This window comes from Pollicipes pollicipes, unplaced genomic scaffold, assembly GCF_011947565.3.
Source record: "Pollicipes pollicipes isolate AB1234 unplaced genomic scaffold, Ppol_2.1 Scaffold_7261;HRSCAF=8764_pilon_pilon_pilon, whole genome shotgun sequence".
In the NCBI taxonomy this organism is placed as follows: Eukaryota; Metazoa; Arthropoda; class Thecostraca; order Pollicipedomorpha; family Pollicipedidae; genus Pollicipes; species Pollicipes pollicipes.
In genome coordinates this window covers 49686812-49710321 of record NW_023597054.1, presented here as the reverse complement: position 1 = coordinate 49710321, position 23510 = coordinate 49686812, and the positions used below count along the sequence as shown (strand labels likewise).

The following is a 23510-nucleotide window of genomic DNA, read 5'->3' as shown; positions in this document are numbered from 1 at the left end:
TATATCTGACTTGGAGACTGGCTAGTGGTCACTGTCTAGCTGGTCCATTGGGGTGTCCCGACGTCGGTATGGAGCTGTTTGAGAATGACATCGTGTTGGGACTGAAGAGGAACGAGACGTAGAGACTTCCATTCACACAGCTCTAGACAGAAAACAGAGGGGCGGGCCTCCAGCCGTTTTATGAAGCAGAAAATGACCCACGTATGTAAAACCGCTGGGGTGGCATCGTCCTTTCTGAGACACGCTGACCGGGCTGTGTGCTTGGGCTATAGTTCTTTGCCGCTTTGAAACACTTTAGGTGCACTGTGTAAGGAGTATGCTGGGGTCACAGCGGCCGCCTTTGAAGGCGTGGCATGGGATCTTTGTGAAGCCTGCTCAGGTCACAGCGGGACGTCCAGCCCAGACTGTATGGAGCTTGCCTAGGCCTCAGTGGCCACCTTGGAACGCACGAGCCAACTGTGTATTGAGCGTGCTGAGGCCACAGGCGCCGAGTTCGGAAGCGCAGTCCGGGCTCTGTATGGAGGCTGCTGAGGCTAAAGCGGGAGTCGGCTTGCACCTGAGGTCTGCTTTGGAAATATCGTGCCATCCACTGCGGTTCACAACAAGTGTATCACAAGCGGCCCGGCCAAGCTCAGCCGGGACGTCCAGATCGGAGATATCGGACAGATTGACCGCCAGGCTGGCCTGGCTCGAGGGCCGCTAGCACACGCTGGTGTATGGCATCTATAACGGGAGTACAAGGCAGAAGCTACCGCGACATCAATTCCGCCCGAATTTTATGGCCAAAATGCTGAACAACTGCTTAAACACTAATAAACTGCTTTAAGCAACTGCATGAAATAAATCACCGGCGCTCTTTATTTTACAATGGTCCAGTGAACTACCTCTAATCCGATCGGACTCAGAAGCGTTGTCAGGATTTTATCTGGGCTCTACAGACATCTTAAGGACCTCGCGAATATAGATTGTAGATTGCAATCGGTCAACAAGTTGCAGTAACATGGCCAAGCCGGGTTTGTCTGGAAATGCTCAACATTCACTCAGCATCGATTAGTGATACAAATTATTCAGCGTAGTGTTGGGCAGGCGCGCTCGCAAATCTTGGCAACAAAACCTCGATGCCAGGCGTCGCGGCGTCCTTATCCCGTGCAGCGTTGGCCCCGTGGCTAATATTGAGCCGTGGTCAATGGGAAAACGAAAACCTTGACGCTTCTGAAAAAGTACCCTTGAACGCCTTAAGACACAAAATATTACATTTAGAATGTGGTCCGAGCGAATATTTCACCTGTGTGATTCTTAAATTAATGATAGGAACGGATTGGCACTCACAGCACCGCGAAGCGGTGCTGAAATCTGGCGGTGAATCTGAAAGAGTAAAGATAGAAACGCTATTCTCCATGTTGCTGTATATGTTAATCTGTTAGAGGACAGCCCCAAAATGGTAAAAACAAGATATGCACGCTAAGCCTAATCTTCTGTTAGGAAGACATTCGTAACCATCATTTCAGGACGATCGTTCGCGCACGGCGCCACACGGTGCCACTGCACTGGCTATCGCCGTCCGAGTTTACGGAAGCTGCCATTCAGGCCATCGCTGCACGTGCTCCCGGCATTGCAGGTGCGTAAGCTCAAACCATTAATGTAATTTGCTTCACTAGTCGATTCTGCACAAGAGTGAACATTCTGAGGCAAGCACAGGACGGCCTTGATTATTTTTAATTCATTCGACCCACTTTATTCAACACTTATGAGACCCCTTAGGTCTCTCCGGGAAAGGGGCCCGCTTGAATAGAACACTAGAGGCATATTGCTGTTCCCAGGAAAGGGCTGAATGGGCATTCCGTTCCACCATGAAGTGTCTCCCTGCTATCATTCTGTTGGCACGGGGTGGGATCTCCAGGTCGATCCGGAGGCCCTTAAAGGGAATATACACATGACATTGTTCCTCTCTCTGACGCGGGAGGCCTCCCGACCGGCGCAGTTGGCCCTGGATCGATGCAGGAGCCCTTATTGACGCAACAACATTCCTGATCGCCGCAGGAGGCTCAATAATTGTCACTTAAACTCCAGTGCTTGAATTAGGTTTGAGGGCCCGCTGTTCGGTACTGGGGGTCCCGACTGACGCAGGAGCCTGCCATTATCTCAATATGAACACTAACCATAAGTGCTCAAGTTTTATTGCACTGTTAGAAGGCCCGACCAAAGCAAGCGGCCCTTTGCTTTCCGAATTCCCGTCCTCGTCACCATTGAGCAAATGTCTCCCTGACCAACTCGAAGCCGCTTATTGGCGCAGAACGCCCTGCTATGTTCTTTGGACCCCTGATCGATACAGGAGCACCACATTGTTGCAGGGGCCCTGACCAATGTAAAAATGGCCCGGACCGATTCGGAGCCACTTGCCGCCACAAGACCCCTGTTAGGCACTTTGGCCTCTAACCGACACAGGAGCCGCTCATTGCGTCAGGGACCCCAAACATTGCAAATCGCGGGCGCCGGCCTCGCTCTTCCTTTGGAAATAGGGCCAAAACGCTCAGTCGGACTTGGAGTCGACTGGTTGGCCCCATCTCGAGGCCCTATGTGATAAGGAGAGAGAACGCTTATAAGAGGGGCAGGATAGAGGCCCTCTGACTGACATTGCAGATAACGGCACTACAGGTTGCGATTCTTTATGTGACCCACAGCCAGTCCTTTCAGGCTCTTATGCCCTTCAGCCGGGCCCTTATCATCGGTTCCCGTGGGACCGCGCTGGCCCTTCTTCGGGCCTCATCGAACAGTGCCCTTGGTCAGCTTCGGGCCCCTTGCGAACACAGGATCTTCTGTTAGGCGCTGTGGACCCCTGACATATACGCAGTCCCCGACCAGTGTAAATCGCTGGCTCCGGCTTACATATAGACTGACATATAGGCCCTTATCGACTCAGGGGGCCCTAATCAACGCACAGGGCCCTCTGGCTGGTGTTTGAGTGCCGGGGCCCCTGAATACGACCTCCGGCTGGCTTTTCGGATCCTTCGGGCTCTTAAATGACGCCGTTAATCGTGGGTCACGAGAGGCTCAAAAGGCCTCTCGGGACCTAACGGGGGACACGTACCACCTTTGCCCTCTTCTCTTCCCACGTTAGTGATAGATACGTAAGATAGTGGCCTTGACATACCATTCACATGAAGCTTCTCGGCATACCAAAATTTTCACCGATAAAGCATGTGCGTTTCAGTTAATGTAAGACAGAGCAAAATCTACACGCATCATTTCAGAAAATGGTTCTCGACCTTTCCCTGAAAACGCTTGGGCACGCACCCTTCTCTTGGAAATACCTTTCCCTGCTCACTTCATCGACTACGCATTGCGAACCAGCTGCATTTCTGGAACACACTGCTCCAAGCTGTTGTGCCGCCAAGGGGAAAGCGACCCTAGTCCGCTTTCGTTCGAATCTACGGCAAATGAAACGACCATCATGTCAATGTCACCCGCAACGCAGGTCAATTGTAATAGCATTGCTAGTTGAGTTAGCTCCTCAGTGGTCTCAGTTCGTCTGGGGAGGCTAAGCCTTTGTTCAGAACCGAGTAGGAGAAAAATTACATAGCATAGCTTTAACCATGCGAGCTCTCAAGCCCTAGATAAAAAACCCCAATGCCCGACGTTGCAGTCTTCCTGGGCCGCGCGGCGTCGCCCCTTGCTGATAGGAGACGCAGTGACCGGTGAGCGTACGAAAACGGCAACGTTTCTGAGAGAAGTACCTATGAAGGCTTTAGAATATCACTTGGTACGTTTAAAAGGTGGTCCGGGAACATGTTTCACCTGCGAAACATGGATAATCATTGAAGGAATGGATTAGCATTAACAACACTGCGAACCGACGCCGAATTTATGCCGGATGCCGGATTTATGCCGAATGCCGGATGCCTGATGCGGAACTAGACAAGTAAACGTAGGGCCTCTCTTTTCTTGTCGCTGGCGTTTTTACCTGTTCAGAGGACATCCTCCAATTTTACAGGTGAAATTTATGCCCCAGTCTTTTTATGAACGGTGCGAATTCATTTTCAAAGACTTTCGGAGGCACTATTTCACGACGGCTGTTCTCGCGCGTCAAGCGCCAGCCGCCCGGTGCTGGCCCGCCAACACTGCTCGGTTTGGAAACTACAACGTCGGCCATCGGTGTTCTTCCTTTTTGGATTGCCAGCACGCATGCTCAAAGCTTTTTTGTGCAATTTGTTTCACATGTTGCTCCAGAGCAAGGATGGATGCAGTGGTGTCGCTTTTAAAATAGGTTGGGTAGGGGGTGGGTGGTTGGGATGGGCCAATATAGTTGACCTAGCCTGCCCTCGAATCCTGATTTCTTCCGGCTGTTGGCAACTCTGATTTGCGACCCTGATATCAGAATTGACACAAGACAAATTTTCGGTGGTTTCCAAAATTTTTTTGATATTGAGGAATGAACGGCTTCATTCTGAATTCAATTTGACAGTGAAAATGATGACATGTGAGGATGGTAATACAGATAGCGACGCATCAAGGACCTACTGCACCAGCAACTCAGGCACAAGCTTTATTTCATTTGTCCAATGTTCCTTTTTCAATCAAGCACTTGATCGTCGGTCCCGAGGGGCCTTCGGGCCCCTGGGCCCCCACGAGCATTTTCCCGGGCCGATTCTTCGCTCCTTGCCATACAAGACCCTTGTTATGCACTGTGGTCCTCAGATCGGCGTTACAGGGGCCGCTTCAGTGTCTCAGTGGGCCCGAACAATGTAAATCGAGGACCCCGGCCTTGCCCCTGCTTGAGAAATGGGCCCTGAGTCCCACACCTGACGATGAAGTGATCTGGTGGCAAACCCGCCACGTGTCACGGTCGTTAAGCCTCCACCACAGTGGTGTTGTTTCGCAAAACAGGCTAGATGATTGGATGGGAAACCCTAGCCTTAAATGCGCCAATCAAAAGGTTTCTTCCCGGATTTAACTCACTTTCCTCTCAGCGCAATGGAGCTTGATTTCCATCAAGTTAAGTGGGAAACTACAGCACTGCTCGAATGCGCTTCCTCGCTATAACTCGGCAGACGATGTTGTCGTTGGGCACCATGACCATTTCGTTTGGCGTTGATCTCCAAAACTAGGTTTCAGCAATCGACGCAGGGTCGATGTTGTGTGGCTTCAGACGTTGTTGGACGTGTATAGCTTTGAGAGTGAAGAGAGTAAAAAGTCTACATCACTTCATTAAGTAGATGTGCGTGACTGCCAGGGAAACCCCCAGCTGGTAGCCGTAAGGCTGGATACAGGTTGCAACGCAGCACTCGCGTCAGGCATGTTCGACACGGCTAGTGCTGTTTTGACGGCCACGATCGCCATTGTCGGATAATTGCTGTCAACAGTTAAGTGGGCTGGTGTAAAAGCGTTGCTGGCGAAAATTTTTCACCTTTTTGGGCCCCAACATTTGACAGCCTTGTTTTCAATTTCCGATAAAACATCGTATGGCATCGTGGCAAAATAACGCAACTTATTGCAGTCTGTGGATCTTTAACCATCCCTGAATGATGCCAAAACACGAAGACAATAGCACAAAACTACATCATAGTCAGTAAAACATGTTAATCGTATCAGTTAAAGCATGCATTATACAAGAAAATAGCACAGAAAATAAAGTAAGCACGTGGTGCTTTTACGGTGTGATTAGCTCAGTCAGCTACACTGAACTAAACATGAGATCGGTTTTTTAATTTCTTTTGTTCCTTGTTCATGTGAAACAATAAGCTAAAGGCCTCCTTTATGATTTAAATAATTTTGATCTTCCATTTTTTAGTGCCCTGTGTGTACTCTGGCTCCAGAAGACCAGGGGACCAAACTCAACTTTGGAGTGGGGGCAAATTGAAAATTCGGGGCCAACAGCCCACCCACAGGAATACAAATAGATGTCAGTATAGCGGGTGTCGATGTGTATGTTAAAGTAGACTTAAAATGCACCTGAAAACCAAGCAAGCTTCAGCCAAATTTGTACCAGGCTTTGACGTCATATTTAGCCCACATCTTGACCAATCGACAGAACGAACAAACTCCACCTTGAAAAAGTGCAACAGCTGATGGATCCTTCCGGATAGCCCTGTCTTTTACGGCCCATGTCGTGTACGGGGCTACGGCCTACAGCTGTATATAAGAGCTGTTATAAGGCATTGTATACGAGTGTCGTGCCATCCGCGGTTACTGGGTGCCATCAGTGTGACGGATAGATGACTGACTTGCCGTCGTTATCGTAGCGACTGTTATTTTGAAAGGTAAGTTGATGTCCGTAGGATGTTCCTGTTTTATGATTGTGTATAGTGTTTGACGTCTTTAAAGGATCTGTTTATGAACAATTTGAACAATGTGAGGCACTAATCTGAATGCTGACTAAACCCATAAATGTTGCATGGTCCCATTTTCAAGAAGATTGTATGGTTGTAATGATTTTTGCAGAGCCTTAAAAGTAATTGAGAACTGCCAATGATTCCAGGGGAGAACAACAGGAGTCAGACTAGAAGGTTACAATATGGACAAACACTCAAAGTCCCTGTTAAAGTCTGCAAAAGAAGCCATTAAGGGAAAGGATCATGCAGCAGCTCTGGAATTATGTAAGGAAGTGCTATCAACAGACAAGAAAAACTACACAGCCCTTGTGTTTAGTGGAGCATGCTATCAAGAGTTAGGTGATGCAGAAAAGACAGTTGAGATGTTTGAAAGGGCTATTGAAATTTCATCAGAGTTGCCATTGGCTTGGCAAGGACTGGGCTCATTCTATGAAAAAGCAGGATCTTCCAAGCATCAAGACAGCTTGATAAAAGTCTACTCCAAGCTGCTGAGTATCCTCTCCAATGATGAGGGTAAAGCTGCTGAGCTTTGTTCCAAGTTATCCTGGCTGCTAGTGCATGCAAACAGGCTTGGTGAATGCATCCAGACATTGTGTAGGTGGAGCATATGTAGCAAAGAGAGCTTTGACCCTTCTAAAATAACTACAGTCTTGAAAGACAAGAAGGTCTCAGATGAACAGGCTGAAGAAATTCTCAACATTTTAAACAAAGTCATTTCAGAGGAGAACACTGCAAGAAATAAAGAGTTTTTGTCCCATCAAGCTATTCTACTACAACAGCTCTCAAGGTGGCCACAGTTGCTTGCTGTAGCTCAGCTCATGTGGAGAACATTTCCGGACAGTGTGGTTGCAGCTGAATGGATCCTGCGTGTGTATGTGGAATCAGCTGAAACCGTTACACAGCTGGATACAGTCCTGGCTTTCATGGACACCAATGAGCCAGACAACATATGGTCTCAAATAAGCCGTGGCAAACTACTCTTCCTGAAGGCAGACTGGGCCGGCACGCTTCAACAGCTGGAGCCTGGAGCGCTGGGCACTGCCGGCGACATCGCCGCCGTGCACTTGATGCGCGGCCGTGCGCAGCTGGCAGTGCATGGCTATGCTGGCGCCGAGCGCAGCCTGCAGGCCGCGCTGAGCCGCGCGGCCGGCGGCGACGCGTCGCTGCTGCTTGCCGAGGCGCTGGTGCGCCAGGGTGCCGCGCGCGCCGCCGAGGCCGAGGCGCTGCTGGCCACGCTGCCCGAGTCGGCGCGCCGCGGCTGGCTGCTGGCTGAGGCGCGGCTTCGGCTGGGCCGGCTCAGCGAGGCGGAGGCGGCCGCCGCGCCGCTCGAAGTGCGCGCCGAATGGCTGCGCGCCGCCGGCCGGTCGGAGGAGGCGCTGCGCGTGCTGCAGGCCGAGCCAGCCGGCACGGCCGAGAGGCTGCGCGCGCTCGGCCTGACGCTCTGGAGCGTTGGCAGCCGCGAGCAGGCAGCCGCCCGATTCCTGGAGGCGGCCAAGCAGGACCCGCACCATCCGGAGCCGTTCTTCTACCTGGGCCAGTACTACGAACAGGTGGGCGGCGACGCTAGCCGCGCCCTGCGCTGCTACCAGAAGGCGTGCCGGCTGTGCCCGGGCGAGCCGCGCGCCAGCGCCGCGCTCAGCGACCTCTACCGGCAGCGCGGCGAGCACGAGCTGAACGTGGCGCTGCTGACGGCCGTGACGGAGAGCCGGCCAGACGCGGTGGCCAGTCGCTGGGCCTGGTTCCGGCTGGGACTGCACCACCTGCAGGCGAGCGAGCCGCAGCGCGCCGTCAGCTGCCTGCAGACAGTGGTGCGCGCCGAGCCGGCGGACGCCGTCGCCTGGGAATGCCTGGGTGATGCGTACCGGCTGCGCGGCGCGTACACGTCGGCCGTGCAGGCGTTCGGTCGCGCCGCCGCGCTGGACCAGTCGGCGGTGTACGCGCGCCTCCAGGTGGCCGAAATTCGCCAGCGGCTCGGCCTACTGCAGGAAGCCGAGGATGGCTATCTAGACACACTGCGCGCTCGGCCCGGCTACGTGCCGGCGCTGAAGGGTCTCGGCGAGACGCACCTGCGGCGCGCGCACGAGCTGTTGCGCCGCCAGCTGCCCGGCAGCGCGCACGATAGCTGCCAGCTGGCGGCCGACGCGCTGGCGGCGGCCGTGCTTGACCAGGCCGGCATGAGCTGCCTCTGGAAGGAGCTGGCCGACGTGCTGTATCTGACTGCTACGCTGCCACCCCGCTACCGCCGGCTGGATGTGCCGCACCAACTGCTGCCTGCCGCCGACGAGCGGACCGCCGAGACGGGCACGCTTGCGGCCGCCCAACTGGCAGACGTGGCCATCCGCTGCTACTCGCAGGCGGTGGCCATCGAAGACCGGGGCAGTCTGTGGCACGACCTGGCGCAGACGTACCGGCTGCGTGCGGCCATGTGCGACGCTAGCGAGGCAGAGGCGGCCGAGCGGGCGGCTCAGCGCGCGCTGCAGTGCGCCCATCAGGCGACGCGGCTCCTGCCGACCGACCCGTCCGTGTGGAACACCCTGGGCGTGATCGCCTGTGGGCGTCACGTGCACGACCGCCGGCTGGCGCAGCACGCGTTCATTAAGTCGCTGCGCCTGATGGAGACGGCCATGGTGTGGACCAACCTGGCCTGCCTTTACATGCTGAGCGACCAGCTGATGCTGGCGCACGAGGCGCTCACCAAGGCGCAGAGCGTCGAGCCGGCCTACTGCGGCGCCTGGACGGGCCAGGCGCTGATAGCCGAGCGCCTGGACCCCGATCAGGCCATGGATCTGTTCCGGCACGCCGTCTCGCTGGCGCCGCACCCGCTGGCGGCGCTCGGCTACGGCCGCTGGGTCAGCCGTGAGTTGCGCGACCCGGCCGCCTGGAACACCGCTCGGTACCGCTTCAACATCGAGCGCATGCAGGCGGTGACGGTGGCGAGCGACGCCCTGGCCTGCTACACGGACGCCGCGCCCGATGACGCGGCCGGTTGGAACCTGGCCGGGCTGCTGGCTGAACGGCAGGGCCGCCGGCGCGGTGCGCTGGACGCCTGCCAGCGCGCGCTGGCGCTGCTGGAGGGCGCGACGGACGTCGAGCCGGCGGCGGTGGACGCAGTGCGCGTCAACTGCGCCCGCCTGCTGACGGCGACCGGTCGCTGCCCGGAGGCGATCGCCGAGTACGGCCGGCTGTCGGAGGCCAGCTTCCACTCGCAGTGCGGCCTGGCGCTGGCGCTGCACCGCGCCGAGCGCTACGAGCAGGCGTACGAGGCGTACGAGGGGGCGCTCCACTGGCTTACGCCTGATGATGCTAATCGGTCGCACACGCTCGTGGCCGTGGCCACCATGCTGTACCAGTTCGGCGACGCTGAGAACGCGCGCACACAGCTGCTGAAGAGCTTTCAGCTGGAGCCGGCGTCGGAGCGGGGCCTGCTGGCGCTGACGGCGCTGGCGCTGCGACGCGACGACGCGTCGCTGGCGCTGGCCTGCGAGGGCGAGCTGGCGCAGCGGCGGCTACAGGCGGGCCTGGCTGCCGACCGGGCTCTGCTGGAGGCGTGCCTGCGGCTGGCGCGCGGTGACGGCGCTGGCGCGGTGCGCGCGCTGCAGGCGGCCGTGCACCGGCACCCGCAACAGTCCCGTCTCTGGCGACTGCTGTGTGCCGGACTGCTACAGTTGCGGCCTGAGCTGACAGCGGCTGCCGTCACCACCGCCGCCGCCGCACAGCGCCTGGACGCGTCCGCTGACCAGGACGCCGACGAGGTGAGCATCATCTCTCCACCGAACGCGTGGTCCGGCCCGGCCGGAGATCGTGGCGCGCCGCTGACCCAGCGCTGGTCAAGTCGCGCCCGTCCCGTGCCGCTGGGGGTGACGGCACTCCGTGTGTGCCTTAATGCGATGTCCCTCCTGTCTGTCCCAAGCCCGTCTCCCGCTGTGTACGTACATGTCCATCTGCGCCTGTCGTGGACAGCTTAGACGGCCAGGCTTTGTGGGAATACCCGAAAAGCCAGAAAGATTGGAAAGATGAAACGGTGTATGGTTGTAGGCGATGCTTGTCACCAGTGATCCTATTGGTCGGTGACGGCCCTTCGGGTGTGTTCATCGGTACGCGGAAGACCAGGATAAAGTCTGTGATACCCACCCGATCTCCTGCCTTCTTCACTCTCGTCTGTGCTGCCCGTCGTAGCCGATGATTCAAGCTGCCGCCTGACTGCTGCACACCCGGCGGACCCGATCTGCCAGGCCGAGGTACACTGACACCTGGACGCCCACCCCATTATTCCCTTCAGGGACTGCTGCGATTTAAGCGCGTGCGCTGACGGCTGACTGGCCGTGTGTGTCGGCAGGTAACGGACCTGGTGTGCCAGAGCCAGCTGCGCGCCGGCGAGGGCGCGGCGGCCCTGCGCGCCGCCCAGCGCGCCGTGCTGCGCCGGCCAGACAGCGCCGCCGCCTGGTGCGACCTGGTGGCGGCGCGGCTGGGCCGGCTGGACGCCGAGCCGGACCGGCGCCGGGCCGCGCTCGGCTGGCTGCGCGCCGCCGTCGCTCGGCTGCGGCGCGGCGCGCGGCTGGCGCGGCCGCTGGCTGCCTGGCTCAGCACGACCGACCGGCGCGTGGAGCTACTCATCGGCCAGGCCTAGCGACGGCCCGGCGCAGTGACGCGCGCCGCTGGCGCCGGCGGGCTGTGCTCTTTACCTGGGCTAAGCCGTGTGCAGAGCGGTGAGACGATCCGGACGTGGGGGCGTGCTAGAGACGTCCAGCGCGACGGCGTTTTCAGTTTTTGCTTTCACTGCTGCTGGCTGTTGTGACGACTGTCATCCCGTCTTTTGTGGCTTGTTCTGTCAAAGTTCCGCGAAGGCTTGAATCAGGACGTAAGGTACATTTCGGAGCACTTTCCTGATGTGATCACGATTGGGATTGGAGCGCGTAGCACGTCAGCAGGCCATTCGGTGCCATCCGGCGTCTGTTTGAGCGGTGCCTTAGTGTCGAGGCATGCCGAGTGTTTTCTGCGCTGATATGTATAAACGGTGTGTTGGCGCTTGCCGTATGCTGTTAACCCCGCTTACGCGAAATAAATCCGACCAAGAATGCAACCGTCGATTGACCTTGCAAAGTGAGGGGGAGGGGGGTATTTGTCGCGACCCGGACGAAAAAATGTAGGTGTATTCGCAGCGCACAGAGAATGTTCTATTTGATGGAACTTCACGTAGACTCGTTGTCGGACGTATCAGCCACCCTGCGTGTTTTCTGCTCACATCTTCGCAACGTGTCAATAACGGCGCATGCGAAATAATAGCATTTACGCTCGCATGTACCGAGCCTGTTTCCAACAATGGAAACTGCATACCGTTTGCAACATATAACACAGCTCTTCATGATCCGCGGTAGGTCCTGGGCGCGCAAATTAAATTGATTGTAATCGAACTTGTTCCGCCATTACTGTCACTTCGATCAAGTAGCGGGAAAAGATTCCGCGCGTCCGCGAGAGATTATACGCTACTTAAAGTAGAATGAATCTGTTTCGTCCGGGTCGCTGTGAACACCAAAAGGCGCAGAATCTGAGGCATGACGCCGACGGCATATATTTTTCGTCGTCCGGGTCGCCGCGAATACACCCTATGCCGCCGACGTCACTCTTGACGTCGTACCCCAAAGATTCTGCGCCGGTCAGTATTCGCCGCAACCCGATGCTATGTGGCGTCACTTGGAATCTTTGCCAGACAAGCAGAACATTTTTCTACGACTCCATCGGAGCGAGATAACGATGTCCAACGTATTTCATTATAGAAGTACATGCGTTTGCACACTCGCCTCACTGCCCTAAGATGGGAAGGTATTTTGAATGATCTGTTTTCTGCAGTTTCATACACGATTCTAAGTGCCCTGGCTGCCAACTAATAGTGGAAAACTTGAAACACGATCGGAAATGGCCGAATTTATCGAGCTGGCCCGTGCACGCGTGACACGCAGCACGTGTGACATGTCAAAGTATACCACGCGATTGTCCTTTCGGTTCCCATCTATGCATACTACCCTTTAGTTGGTAAGTGCCCTGGGTACCGAGATGTGGCGCAAAAATGGTAAACCTGTCAAAAACAGCAAATTCAGTATGTCTGAAGAGTGTGGGTGCGACACGTAACCCGCGCGTATGCACGCTCATGAAAACACAACTGGCTGCAAAATTCCTTACCGCAGCTGGACAGTCCGGTGTCGCTCCTTGCCCTGAACACGGAATCGTGGCGTGGAACGTAAACACTGACGGAATCAGCAAAGTGCATCTTCACAGTTGGTGTGCGCGTGAAGCATGGCACGTGCGATATCACGTTTCACACCACGTGATTGCACGTTAGATTGTCTATCCAAGCATGCTACCGCCGAGTCGCTTCGTGCCCTGGGTGCATAGATGGGAATCGAAAGGACAAAGCGAGCACGTATCGCAAATACGTGCAAATCTGTTGAAAATTGCAAAATCAATGTGCGCTGTGACACCTGCGACCGATGATTGTCATATCGTCCGTTACATTCCTTATCAAAGCATGCGATTCCCGCGTCGCGCTAAGCCACGGATCCCGAAAACGTGGCAGGAAATATGGGCGTCGTTGAAGACAGAAAACCCACACTACCCGCTCGTGTGACCGCGACACGTGGTCCGTGGAACCCAAAACTTGATGCCACCTAATCGCCCGTCCAATTTACTATTGACGCATGCCACAACCGAATCGCGTCGTGCCTTAAGTGCCGAGATGTAGTGCCACACTTGATGGACGTAAACTTCAAATCCATCTTGCTAGCGCGTGTGCATGTGACGCATGGTGCGTGGCACCGAAACATTTGAACCGACACCAACTTCAGCCGGCCTCAACGCCGCCGGCGGGCCCCAGACCCCCGCAGCCCGGCAGGCGGCCGCGCTCCGCCTGCCGCCATTCTCCGCCGAAGACGCGGAGCTCTGGTTGGTCCAAGTGGAGTGTGCCCTCGGCGTCGCGGGGGTGGCGACGACCTAGCCCGCTACCAGGTGCTGGCGTCGTCGCTGCCTACGGACGTGGCGGCCCAAGTGCGAGGTGTAATCACCAGCCCAGCACCCACATACGCGCTACTGACATCTGCACTGCGCCAACGCTTGGCGCACTCCAGGACGTCCCGCCTGGAGGCGCTACTGCGGAATCAGCAGCTGGGAAACCAGCGCCCGTCCCAGCTCCTGAGACGGATGCATGGCGAGCTGTCAGCAGCCGGCGATGCCCCAGCGGACCAGGGCCTGCTGAGGACACTTTTCCTCCAGCGCCTGCCTCACGCAGCCGCTGCCGCCCCCTCCACGCTGGACGAAACGATGCCACTGGGGGACCTAGCCCGTGCGGCAGACCGCTTCATGGAAGCATTAAGGCCGGTGTACCAGCCAGCCAGCCTGTCTGCCATCCAGCAGCCAGCACTGCTCACACCACCCGCACCAGCCCCAGTGACTGAGCTGTTGGCCACTGTAGCTAGCCTGACTGCCACCATCAGGGAGCTACAAATGGAGGTCCGCTCCATGCGGCAGGAGAGGGCCCACGGCCAGGACAGGTCTACACTCGACGCTGAATTCGAATGCAAATGTGTCGCCAACTTAGCGGGCGTATGGGAAACTATAGAGCTCCGTTTCAGACACCGTAGCTGTGGGCACCGGCTAAAGTTGCGTCTCTAACAGCACAACAGTTGTCAAATAACGATAAGGTGGTTTGTAACATCAAAAGGAGTAGGCAATCTGGTAGCAAAGCGGTTCAGTGACTTTTTATGAACGGGCTGAACCGTGCAAAACCGACGTGTACATCGGCCTTAAAGGTGATGCTTCACATTTGGAGATCTTGAAGCAAGCATCCGATATGTTGAAACAAGCTCACTTATAACAATAAGTATACTTATACTCCAGGCCGCATGAAGGATCCTGCCCCCCCCCCCCCCACTCAAAAATCGTGGCGCCGCCCCTGCATACAGGTGAGATTCGTTACATTAATACCCCGCCTCGGTCACTACGTAGAACTGCGCCCTCATCACTCATGAATAGGCTCGCTACCTGGGGGGGGGGGGGGGGGAGGGCGTGACCACCAGCCCACCTCCTCCCACCTTTCCAAATATCTACGAAAATGCTTCATCACACTGCCGTATCTTAATCTCACGTTGCATTACAAATTGCCTCACCTTTGTGGCCTGTCATAACGCCATGAAAACAAGCTACATTTGTGAACGAACGGTTCTGAAACGATGACGTCATCCAAAAACGGGAACAGCATCACGGGAACAATCCACCAGTTTATTCGAGCAAGCTAAGCATTACATTATGGGATACACCCGCCCATAACGTCCTCTGCAGACCCGCAAGACTGACTCAGTGAATCCTTACAGCATGACACGTACAATGCCACAGCCATCACGGAAATCCCAGCATCCGGCCAATTATCGATCTTATCGCATCCATATTCTTTGATTTACAGTGAGCAGCATTGCCAACGATCCAAAAAACACCAACGATTGCACTTGCCACAGATGCCTTTTGTCACATCCAAAGTTAAACAGCTATTCCGTAGACATACCGTAACATCACAGCACAATTACGCGTAGGGCTACAGCAGCCGGCACACCACCAGGCCAGCGCGCCGACACACAGTTCTTCCCACAAATATTAACCTAACTGACGCGAACAACCATGCACAGCAATACCACGCCAGACAGGTACCCGAGGACAACCAGCGTAAGGGTGCGGCATCTGCAGCCCGAGGGGCGACCGGCCCAGCTCAGCGGGCCGCACACGGTCACGACACGCGGCGCTCGTGGCAGTGCTCCGTCAGCAGCGACGCGCTACGGCGCAACCACCGCAACCAGCTTAACAGCCCAACAACAGCGCGCGATCGCGTCACATCGCCGTACGTGCCCAGATTCCAGCGTATCACATGGGCTTGAGCGCTGGGCCTATTACCCCGGGTAGCTGTACTCTTCTGGGGGCTCGGCAGCGATTCTGAGCTTCCTGAAGTGTGTGACGTTACAGCTTTCCCCGGTTCAGCCAACGCAGAACGGGTCACGGGGATTCAGCTTCTACAATCATCTCATATACAGGTGGTGCACCGAGGTCGCCGAACGCAACTTAACGCTTGAGAAACGCGCTTTTTTAATCCTCACAATAAGCTATTTCGGCAACTTTTTTGTCACACCACCCTCCAATGTCCTGCCTGGCATAGCTTGAGCAGCAGACGTTACGATTTTTGAGGCACGTTTTAAAACAATGGTAAAATGACGCCGGCCAGGCCGAGCTACACGCTGCTCCGGCTACTTGTACTGTCGCTTTATAACGTAACAATATCTCAAATATGCTTACATTGGCCCGTGCACATCTCGCTTGATGGACCTTACCTGCTTAACTCCGTCAACTTTACCTTTTCTGGCCTTCCGTATTATGTAACAGTGCAAGCGCAGGAGGTACAGGAGCAGGTACACGTAGATCTATACGCGCCACAAAGATACACGGATGACGATTGCACACGTCCCGTGGAATATTCGATTTCCCCGAAGCCACGTGGCATTTACACGTACTCAAGAATGCATTGCTGCTGCGCTGTGGGTGATGAGTGCGCGTCGAATACGAAACACTACCAAATACACATATTTAATGATCAGTACCCAACTATTCCGATCAAGACATTGAACACGGATGAGCTCGTGGGACGATACAGCTGACGCGAGCGCGCCCCGCATGCGCCAGCGTTCTCCACTGAGCACACTTAATGAGCTGGAAAACTGAACGCATTACAGTACATGCTCATTACATCGCAAATATAGAGCACATTTAACATAGATGCAAGCGCGCGTTGAGCACGACCGCGGGCCGAGGAAACCCATGGGGGGCAAAATACATTTTGATTGTGTCGTGCAGACAAAATCCCCGATGGTCGTTTCTGCACCGCTGTGGCCGACACACGATCGCTGCAACGATCACTTCTCACACCGTGTATTCGGTGTCAGTAGTCTAGGTCCCGTGTAACATGCACCAGGAGGATCGTGTGCCAGTCGCTAGTGATGGTAGGAGCGTCCACCAAACCTGCCCCCACCCCCCTCCCTCCGGCTATGGCCGCCCCGCCCTGCACAGCACGGCTGCATGGGTGCGCCCAGCCCAGTCGGTGGTTCGGAAACGCCTGTCGGTAACATGCGCGCTCTTCGAACACCGACTGACGCCGGTCACGCCGTGCCCGTCGCCCGGGGGCCGACACGTGTGGTGCGGCCGCGCCGAAACCCGACCTGCTGGGCTCCCCGCCAGCCCAAGCGGCGGCGCCGGGGCCGCCGGCTAGCGGCTGGCCGGGCTGCAGAAGGCGACATCGCACGCGCCGGCCTGCGACACGGGCGGGCTGGCCAGCGGCGCTCCCCAGTGACAGGTGGCCGTCTGTGTCGGCAGGCGCCGCAGCGCAGCGGCCGGGGTGCCGGCCACGTACACCGCGCCGCCGCCGGAGGAGGACAGGTGAGTGTACAGGGACCCGGCCGCCGCTCGGCCAGGCGGCACCGCCGGCGGCGGCGGCGCCAGGCCGGCGGTGCCGGCGAACGGCGCCGGCAGCAGGGTCTGAGCCGCGTGAACAGGTAGCGGCGAGTACCAGACGGACTTGCCGTCGGGGACGGGCTGATGCTCGGCCGGCGGGACAGCCGGCGACGGCGGATAGCCCGGGGGCACGGCGCCAGGGCACGGCGAGTAGCCGAGCAGCTTAGCCGGGGGGCAGGGAGGGTAGGCGGGGCAGGGCATGGCAAACAGCCCCAGGTGCCTGGGTGCCAGGTCAGTCGCAGAGGGCGCGAACTCGGGGCGCTCATGCTTCGAAACACCCGCGTACCCCGCGGACCCGTCGGCGGGCGGTGACTGGCAGGCGGACGTCGAGAGCGCAGACGGCGGTTCGCAGTCGGCTGACGTGACGCCATGCCCAGCTCCGTGGGCTGACATCATGACCGGCGGCTGTGTCGGGCTGTATAGAGCATAGCCAGGATCAGTGTCGGGGAACTCACTTTTGATGCCGGCGGGCGAGCCGGTGGGGTGGGCTGGGGGGAAGCCGTATGTCGGGGTCCTGTCGGCCGGCGCCGGCTCGTACGCCGCCGGACTGGGGGCCGGGTACGGACAGAGCTCCGCCGCCGGCGCTGCGCCCGGCAGGTGTCCGCCAGGGGATGCCCCTGACACCGGCGTGACGCTCCGCGGGGGCGCCACCGGCGGTGACGCGTAGCCCGAGGCGACGGCGGCGGCGGGCGGCAGGTAGGCGGCAGGAGCGAGTACGGAAGGCGACGGTGCCGACTCGCCGAGCCCCACCAGCGGCGGCGGCTTGTAGTACGAGACGGCCTGGCACGGGGAGGACGGCGGAGAGCTCTGGTGGTGCGCCGAGGCGGGAGAGTCTTCGATTATCTCCGGAGTCACCTCCATTCGGACCATGTTCGGCACCACTGCAACCAAACAATAGTCACGTGCCGGAAAGTCAACGAGTCAAATCACACGCGTCACACAGGATCGACTAGCCAGCTCCGTCATTATTGGACGTGAAGACCTTCTGAACGTTTAGAGAATGGGTGTGAGAAACGGGCTATTTGAGAACGCTTGAAAGTTGAGCAGTGCACCTGAGCGTGGATTTTTGATGAATAAAATGTACTAAATATAACACATGTTCATACTCTAAAATATCACATCGCATCAATATGTATCTGATCAAACATCCAAGACACAGCCGATCGACTTAATGATGTTAAATTGAGGTTCGTTTCAATACGTCCAAGACCGTATACTTATAGACCGCATGCGTATACCTATACAAGACCGCATACCGTAAGACCCACCACGGCCCATGAGTTGGACAGCGTTAGTTTATGTTCACGAGCTCACAGTACAAGAACCAGGTTTCATCTTACATCCAATGAAATGCTTTTTGCACTGCAGTTTCGGTTTCCACTTAACTGCCTGGGCTGGTTATCAAGCCGGTGGCGTGATAGGCAGACATTTGCCCTTGTCTTAGTGCGCCTAGGCATTAATCTAAATATGTTGTGCATATCCCTTTAGAGTTAACGTACTTCTGCAGAAGACCTTAAACTTGAGTCTCGAACTAACCAAGTCGCATCCGTCCGGTTCGCCGGTTTTGGCGGCCGGCTAGGGCAGCTAGAGATCTCCGCGGCGTACAACGCTACATGTCTGTCCGGCACCACGCCAAACTTCTTCGGCCAGCAGCCAGCAGATCATTCCGTGCTAGCCCGGGCAAACTCTCCCCAACTCGTCTGTTCACTCACGCACTGTTCCCGCATGCAATATCACTCACAGAGAAATAACAAGGTAACACTCTTTTACCAATTATCCACCTGCCACTGGCTCTCAATTCATTCCGGGAATATCCATACATTGTTGAAATGCATGGAAGGAAGGAGAGAATGAATGCCAGGGCACCTCAGTTTCCGTGACTATGGTTTGTGACAATGAGTTCATTTTTTTCAGGTGTGTCGAAAGTGGACATGACACCAAAATATTCCCCATTTGGTTACAATTGATTCATACGACGTGTTTCGTGACCTTGACAGTTGCCTTTCGTTGCTTTTTTTACGTTTGAGGGCAAGGGATGTCACGAGCATCAATATCTATCCATTTGGCGTAATCGCTTAAAATACGAAGAAATAATAAGGTACCTTGTTTAACGCGACTTTGACCCTTGACATTGCTGGTGACGGGTTATTCTGTTTACAGTTATGATGAAAGCGAACATCACGAGCGTTAACACCATACCCATTTTGTCTCAATTGTTCATAAACAGAGAAAGGTCATGGCACTCAGCTTTCGTGACCCTGACATTGCACCTCGCGAGATATGCAGTTGAGGTGCGACGGAAGCGCATATCATGAGCACCAACATGAAACCCATTTTGTTGCAATCGCTTAAAAAAAGGACAGGGTGCCCTATTTGCGGGACCTTCACCGTTAACCTGCAGTTATTTTCTTTCAAATGTGACGAAAGTAGATATCACGACTGCCGACGACATGCCCATATCGTAACAAACGCTTCAGAAACAAGGAAATGCCAGGGTATTCCATTTTCGTGACCTTGAACTTTGATTTTGAGTATGTTTTTGCACGTTGACGGAAGTGGATATAACGACCATCTATGCGCCACCCGCTCTACTGGATTCCTTTTATAGTGATGTGAACGTCCGACCTAGCGCTGTGCTGCCGTAATAAAACGACCCCCTGGTTTGAGGATCCATTGCAAAACATCTCGGGCAAAACAGGGACCAAACTGACCACGAGACAGGGGGACAGTTGCCCCCAATTTTGGCCAAATTTACCATAAATCCTGTAGCGGTATATGGAAAAATGAGGTAAGTATCACGCATGCCCCCCCCCCCCCCCCCCCCCCTCTTTTCGCCATTTCTCAACAGGCACTGCACCAAAGCACCAGCTGACTTGCGTCTAAAAACTGCAAAAGTCGCATAAGCCCTCACTGTCAGCCGGTTCGGTAAGAAACTTGTGCAGGGCAGTGTAAAAAAACTAGCAACTAGTTGAAAGGGACAGGGCCACTACAGTCTGCGCGCACGCACTGCAATAGCCACGACACTTTCCTCCAATAAAGGCTCCGATCAGAGTCAAGCCATGGCGTGACACCTCCGATTGGAGTCCAGCCGTGATGTGACACCTCCGATCGGAGTCCAGCCGTGATGTGACACCTCCGATTGGAGCCCAGCCGTGCCGTGACACTGCGACTCCGCGGAAACGGCATATCCGAGCTCGTTCGGATCTGTCGCCTGTAGAACGCGGCCGTCGCCGCCAACGCGGAGGTGCGCGGAGCGTGTGCAGACCCTGACTCCGGGATCGATTGTCGCCATGCCACTCTCTCTCGCAAACACACGCGCACACGCGGCTGGTCCCGGCACCCAGACCGAACGACACGAAATTAGTGCTGCGGCAAAAACGCCCACAGACAGGAGTGCTACGACACAACATAAGCACCGCATTACGTGTGTTGTAACTTTTAAAAACTTAGCTTATTCGCGACATTGTTTCTACTGCAAGGAACTATATGTGGCGTTGGTGCCACAGAATACAACTTAAAGTGATACCGAACTTACCTTGAAAAAGCCTATGCCCGTCATTTTTCTGCTGTAAAATAGTCTTACGTGTCAGCGATTTAACTTCTTCGGCCAACGTACGCGATTTTTGGCGATATGACACGGGCCATACTATACACACCCTTAACGCCAGTACTCCAAACTATAGCTTAGCTTCACTAAAATCCTGGAGGGAACGAACATATGGGAGCACTGGGCTGGGCAAAATCAGACCGCACCTTTCCAGTCCAGGCTTTGGAACATTATTGCTGCTGGAAATATTGCGACCGTCTGATCCACGATAATAGTCCTACGCGAAAATTGTTCTACTGAAAAAACGTATGACATTCTGTCATTGTATTGCAAAATAAGTTGGTAACTCAGGGGAAAACAGCCAAACCCGCTCCATGATGTATGAAATGAGACGTTTGCCCCGAAACGTGACACACCTTCCATCACAGATCAGTGGTGGATGGGGTCCCTGACTGAATTCAAAACTACACCCTTGGTTTGGCGTTCACTGAAACGTGAGGTACTTCCACGACAAGGGGAGGAGCGAGAGCGAGAGCAGAGCCAGGCAGAGCCAAGCCAGAGGCCAGAGCCAGAGCAGCAGAGCCAGAGCCAGAGGCAGAGCCAGAGCCAGAGACAGAGCCAGAGCCAGAGCCAGAGCCAGAGCCAGAGCCAGAGCCAGAGCCAGAGCCAGAGCAGAGCAGAGACAGAGACAGAGACAGAGACAGAGACAGAGACCAGAGACAGAGGAGAGACAGAGCCAGAGACAGAGACAGAGACGAGACCGAGACAGAGACAGAGACAGAGACAGAGACAGAAAGAGACAAGGACAGAGACAGAGACAGAGACAGAGAAGAGACAGAGACAGGACAGAGACAGAGACAGAGACAGGACAGAGACAGAGACAGAGACAGAAAGCCAGAGACAGAGACAGAGACGAGACAGAACAGAGGACAGACAGACAGAGACAGAGACAGAGACAGAGGACAGAGACAGAGACGAGACAGAGACAGAGAGCAGAGACGAGACAGAGACAGAGACAGAGACAGAGAGACAGAGACAGAGACAGATGAGAGAGAGAGAGAGAGAGAGCAGGACGAGAGAAAGGGCGAAGAGGGAGAGGGGAGAGGAGGAGACGAGAGAGGGAGAGGAAGAAGAGAGAGAGAGGAGAGAGAGGAAAGCGAGAGGACGAGAGAGAGAGCGAGAGCGAGAGGAGCGAGAGAGAGAGCGAGAGCGAGAGGAGGCGAGAGCGAGAGAGAGAGAGCGAGGAGAGAGCGAGAGCGAGAGCGAGAGCGAGAGTCGAGAGAGCGAGAGCGAGAGCGGAGAGCGAGAGCGAGAGCGAGAGCGAGAGCGAGAGCGAGAGCGAGAGCGAGAGCGGATCGAGAGCGAGAGCGAGGAGCGAGAGCGAGAGAGAGAGAGAGAGGAGAGAGAGAGAGAGAGAGAGGAGAAGAGAGAGAGTGAGAGAGAGAGAGAGAGGCAGAGAGAGAGAGAGAGAGAGAGAGAGAGAGAGAGAGAGAGAGAGAGAGAGAGAGAGAGAGAGAGAGAGAGAGAGAAAGTATGGTATGGAGTTCTCCAAAGTTCACGGGCTGCAGGACATTAATGATGGAATTCTGTCGTGCAAGGCGGCCAGGTTAAACGGCTGAACATATTCCTGCCGTGTGCCTGAATGTTAAAACAGCTCTTAGTTACTTACATAACGCTGCGCTCGAACCCGAGCCCGAGGCAAACTAACGAGCTCGCAAGGATGCACTCCAACAACGCTCTGCGGCGCGACTCCTTTGAAGACCTCGCCTCGTGCCGCGCCAGCACGAGAACGGCACACGGCACACGTGCCGCCGGCGGTGTTTGTTTTTCTCCGGCATTCGAAGCACAATGTAGCGGGGTCGCGAGCGCCGGCGCGCTGGAGCGGGGGTGCCACGAGACCGCCGACGGATCGATCAAACGTGCCCACGTGACGGGCAGCACGCGCTCGCTCGGCACGGGGCAGGCGGCAGGGGAGGCGGAAGCGGCTGCCGACACTCGCCCACGGCTGGTGGAGGGTGTCGCCGACTCACCTGAGCCGCTCCATTAGCGGGCACCCGAGCCAAATGATCGGGCGAGGGGGGAGGGGTAAGGAAGGGAAATTCCTGACCTTTTCTGCCCCGATGGACCTAGCGACATCCTGGTTGGGTAGCGTGGCGGTGGTGGTGGTGGGGGGTCTTGTGACTGAACGCCAGGCAAAAAGACACAGTAAGCCGAGTTTTGCTATACAGTGTACACGGAAAATCTGCCGCCGATGTCGAGACTGGCTCGGCGGCGCGGCGGACAGAATGTGCTACATGCACCGAGGAAGGCCTTTGGGACACGTCGACGGCGAATGGTCATGCAGCTATGGGTGATGCCGCTCGGCCGATCTGGTACCTTGCACGCCACCCAAGCCGACGCCTCGAACTCGACTAAGCTCATGCCAATGAGGCAGCAATACATACCTCTGCGCAATGGGTACCGAAAATCCACCATCTTCACGTCCGGGCACTCATGTTCCGGAAACGGCTGCGTGCCGGCCGCGTCGGATGTCGGGTACTGCTGCCCGACATCCTCCGGGGCCGCCCGGGGAAGACTCCTGCTGCTGCTGCTGCTGCTGGTGGTGCTGCTCAGCCCTGGGTCGGCTCCCGCCGCGGCCCACCCTGTACCCGTTGGCCGCCGTGGTGCCCTTGGGTCGGCCTAAGCCCACCTTGTAGCCATTAGCCGCGGTGGTGCCCTTGGGACGGCCTGAGCTGACCTTGTACCCGTTGGCAGCCGTCGTGCCTTTGGGCCGGCCACCGCTAACCTTGTAACCATTGGCGCGGGTGGTGCCCTTCTTGCGGCCGCCGCGCAAGCCGACATTGTACCCGTTGGCGCGGGTGGTGCCAACCGGTCGACCTAGTACCTTGCGCGCCACCCAAGCGCCGGAGCTTTTCGTCTGGCCCTTCTTGCGGCCGCGCTGCTTCTTCGGCGGCTCGTCAGGCGGCGCGACGATCGCGCAGTGGCCAATGAGCGGTGCGTGGGTGGAGTCGACCGGGGGCGACATCTGTTGGTGACAGGGCGGCAGCGAGCTGGGCGCGGCGGGGGCGCCGGCCGGCGGCGGCTGGCCCGGCGGCCCG

At 56.3% G+C, this 23510-nt stretch overlaps 2 protein-coding genes across 2 annotated transcripts; one reads left to right on the top strand and one right to left on the bottom strand.

The window, feature by feature from the left end:
* The first annotated feature begins 6088 nt into the window (after window positions 1–6088).
* LOC119111574 (tetratricopeptide repeat protein 37) lies at window positions 6089–15244 on the top strand. Its single transcript, XM_037235384.1, has 6 exons — window positions 6089–6257; window positions 6476–7474; window positions 7724–9772; window positions 9917–10081; window positions 10666–10785; window positions 15122–15244. Exons 2-6 carry the CDS (start codon window positions 6512–6514, stop codon window positions 15242–15244), a joined length of 3420 nt encoding a protein of 1139 aa, XP_037091279.1. The 5' UTR covers window positions 6089–6257; window positions 6476–6511.
* Window positions 15245–16619: 1375 nt separating this feature from the next.
* Window positions 16620–23479, bottom strand: LOC119111573 (leucine-rich repeat extensin-like protein 5). The gene is made up of 3 exons (XM_037235383.1): window positions 22857–23479; window positions 16869–17746; window positions 16620–16715 (listed from the first exon to the last, which is right to left on the bottom strand). Exons 1-3 carry the CDS (start codon window positions 22885–22887, stop codon window positions 16620–16622), a joined length of 1005 nt encoding a protein of 334 aa, XP_037091278.1. The 5' UTR covers window positions 22888–23479.
* Window positions 23480–23510: the final 31 nt, after the last annotated feature.

Bases quoted from the DNA above. Each gene is read 5' to 3' on its own strand.
- LOC119111574 (XM_037235384.1), top strand. From the start codon at position 6,512: ATGGACAAACACTCAAAGTCCCTGTTAAAGTCTGCAAAAGAAGCCATT. The intron at 7,475-7,723 runs GCCGGCGGCGAC...GTGCTGCAGGCC, and splicing joins AGGCCGCGCTGAGCCGCGCG to GAGCCAGCCGGCACGGCCGA. The intron at 9,773-9,916 runs GCGCTGCGACGC...GCTGGCGCGGTG, and splicing joins TGCTGGCGCTGACGGCGCTG to CGCGCGCTGCAGGCGGCCGT.
- LOC119111573 (XM_037235383.1), bottom strand. From the start codon at position 22,887: ATGGTGGATTTTCGGTACCCATTGCGCAGAG. The intron at 17,747-22,856 runs GTATGTATTGCT...GTTTGGTTGCAG, and splicing joins TCGGTACCCATTGCGCAGAG to TGGTGCCGAACATGGTCCGA. The intron at 16,716-16,868 runs GCCGGCACCGCC...CTGCCGACACAG, and splicing joins CCCTGCTGCCGGCGCCGTTC to ACGGCCACCTGTCACTGGGG.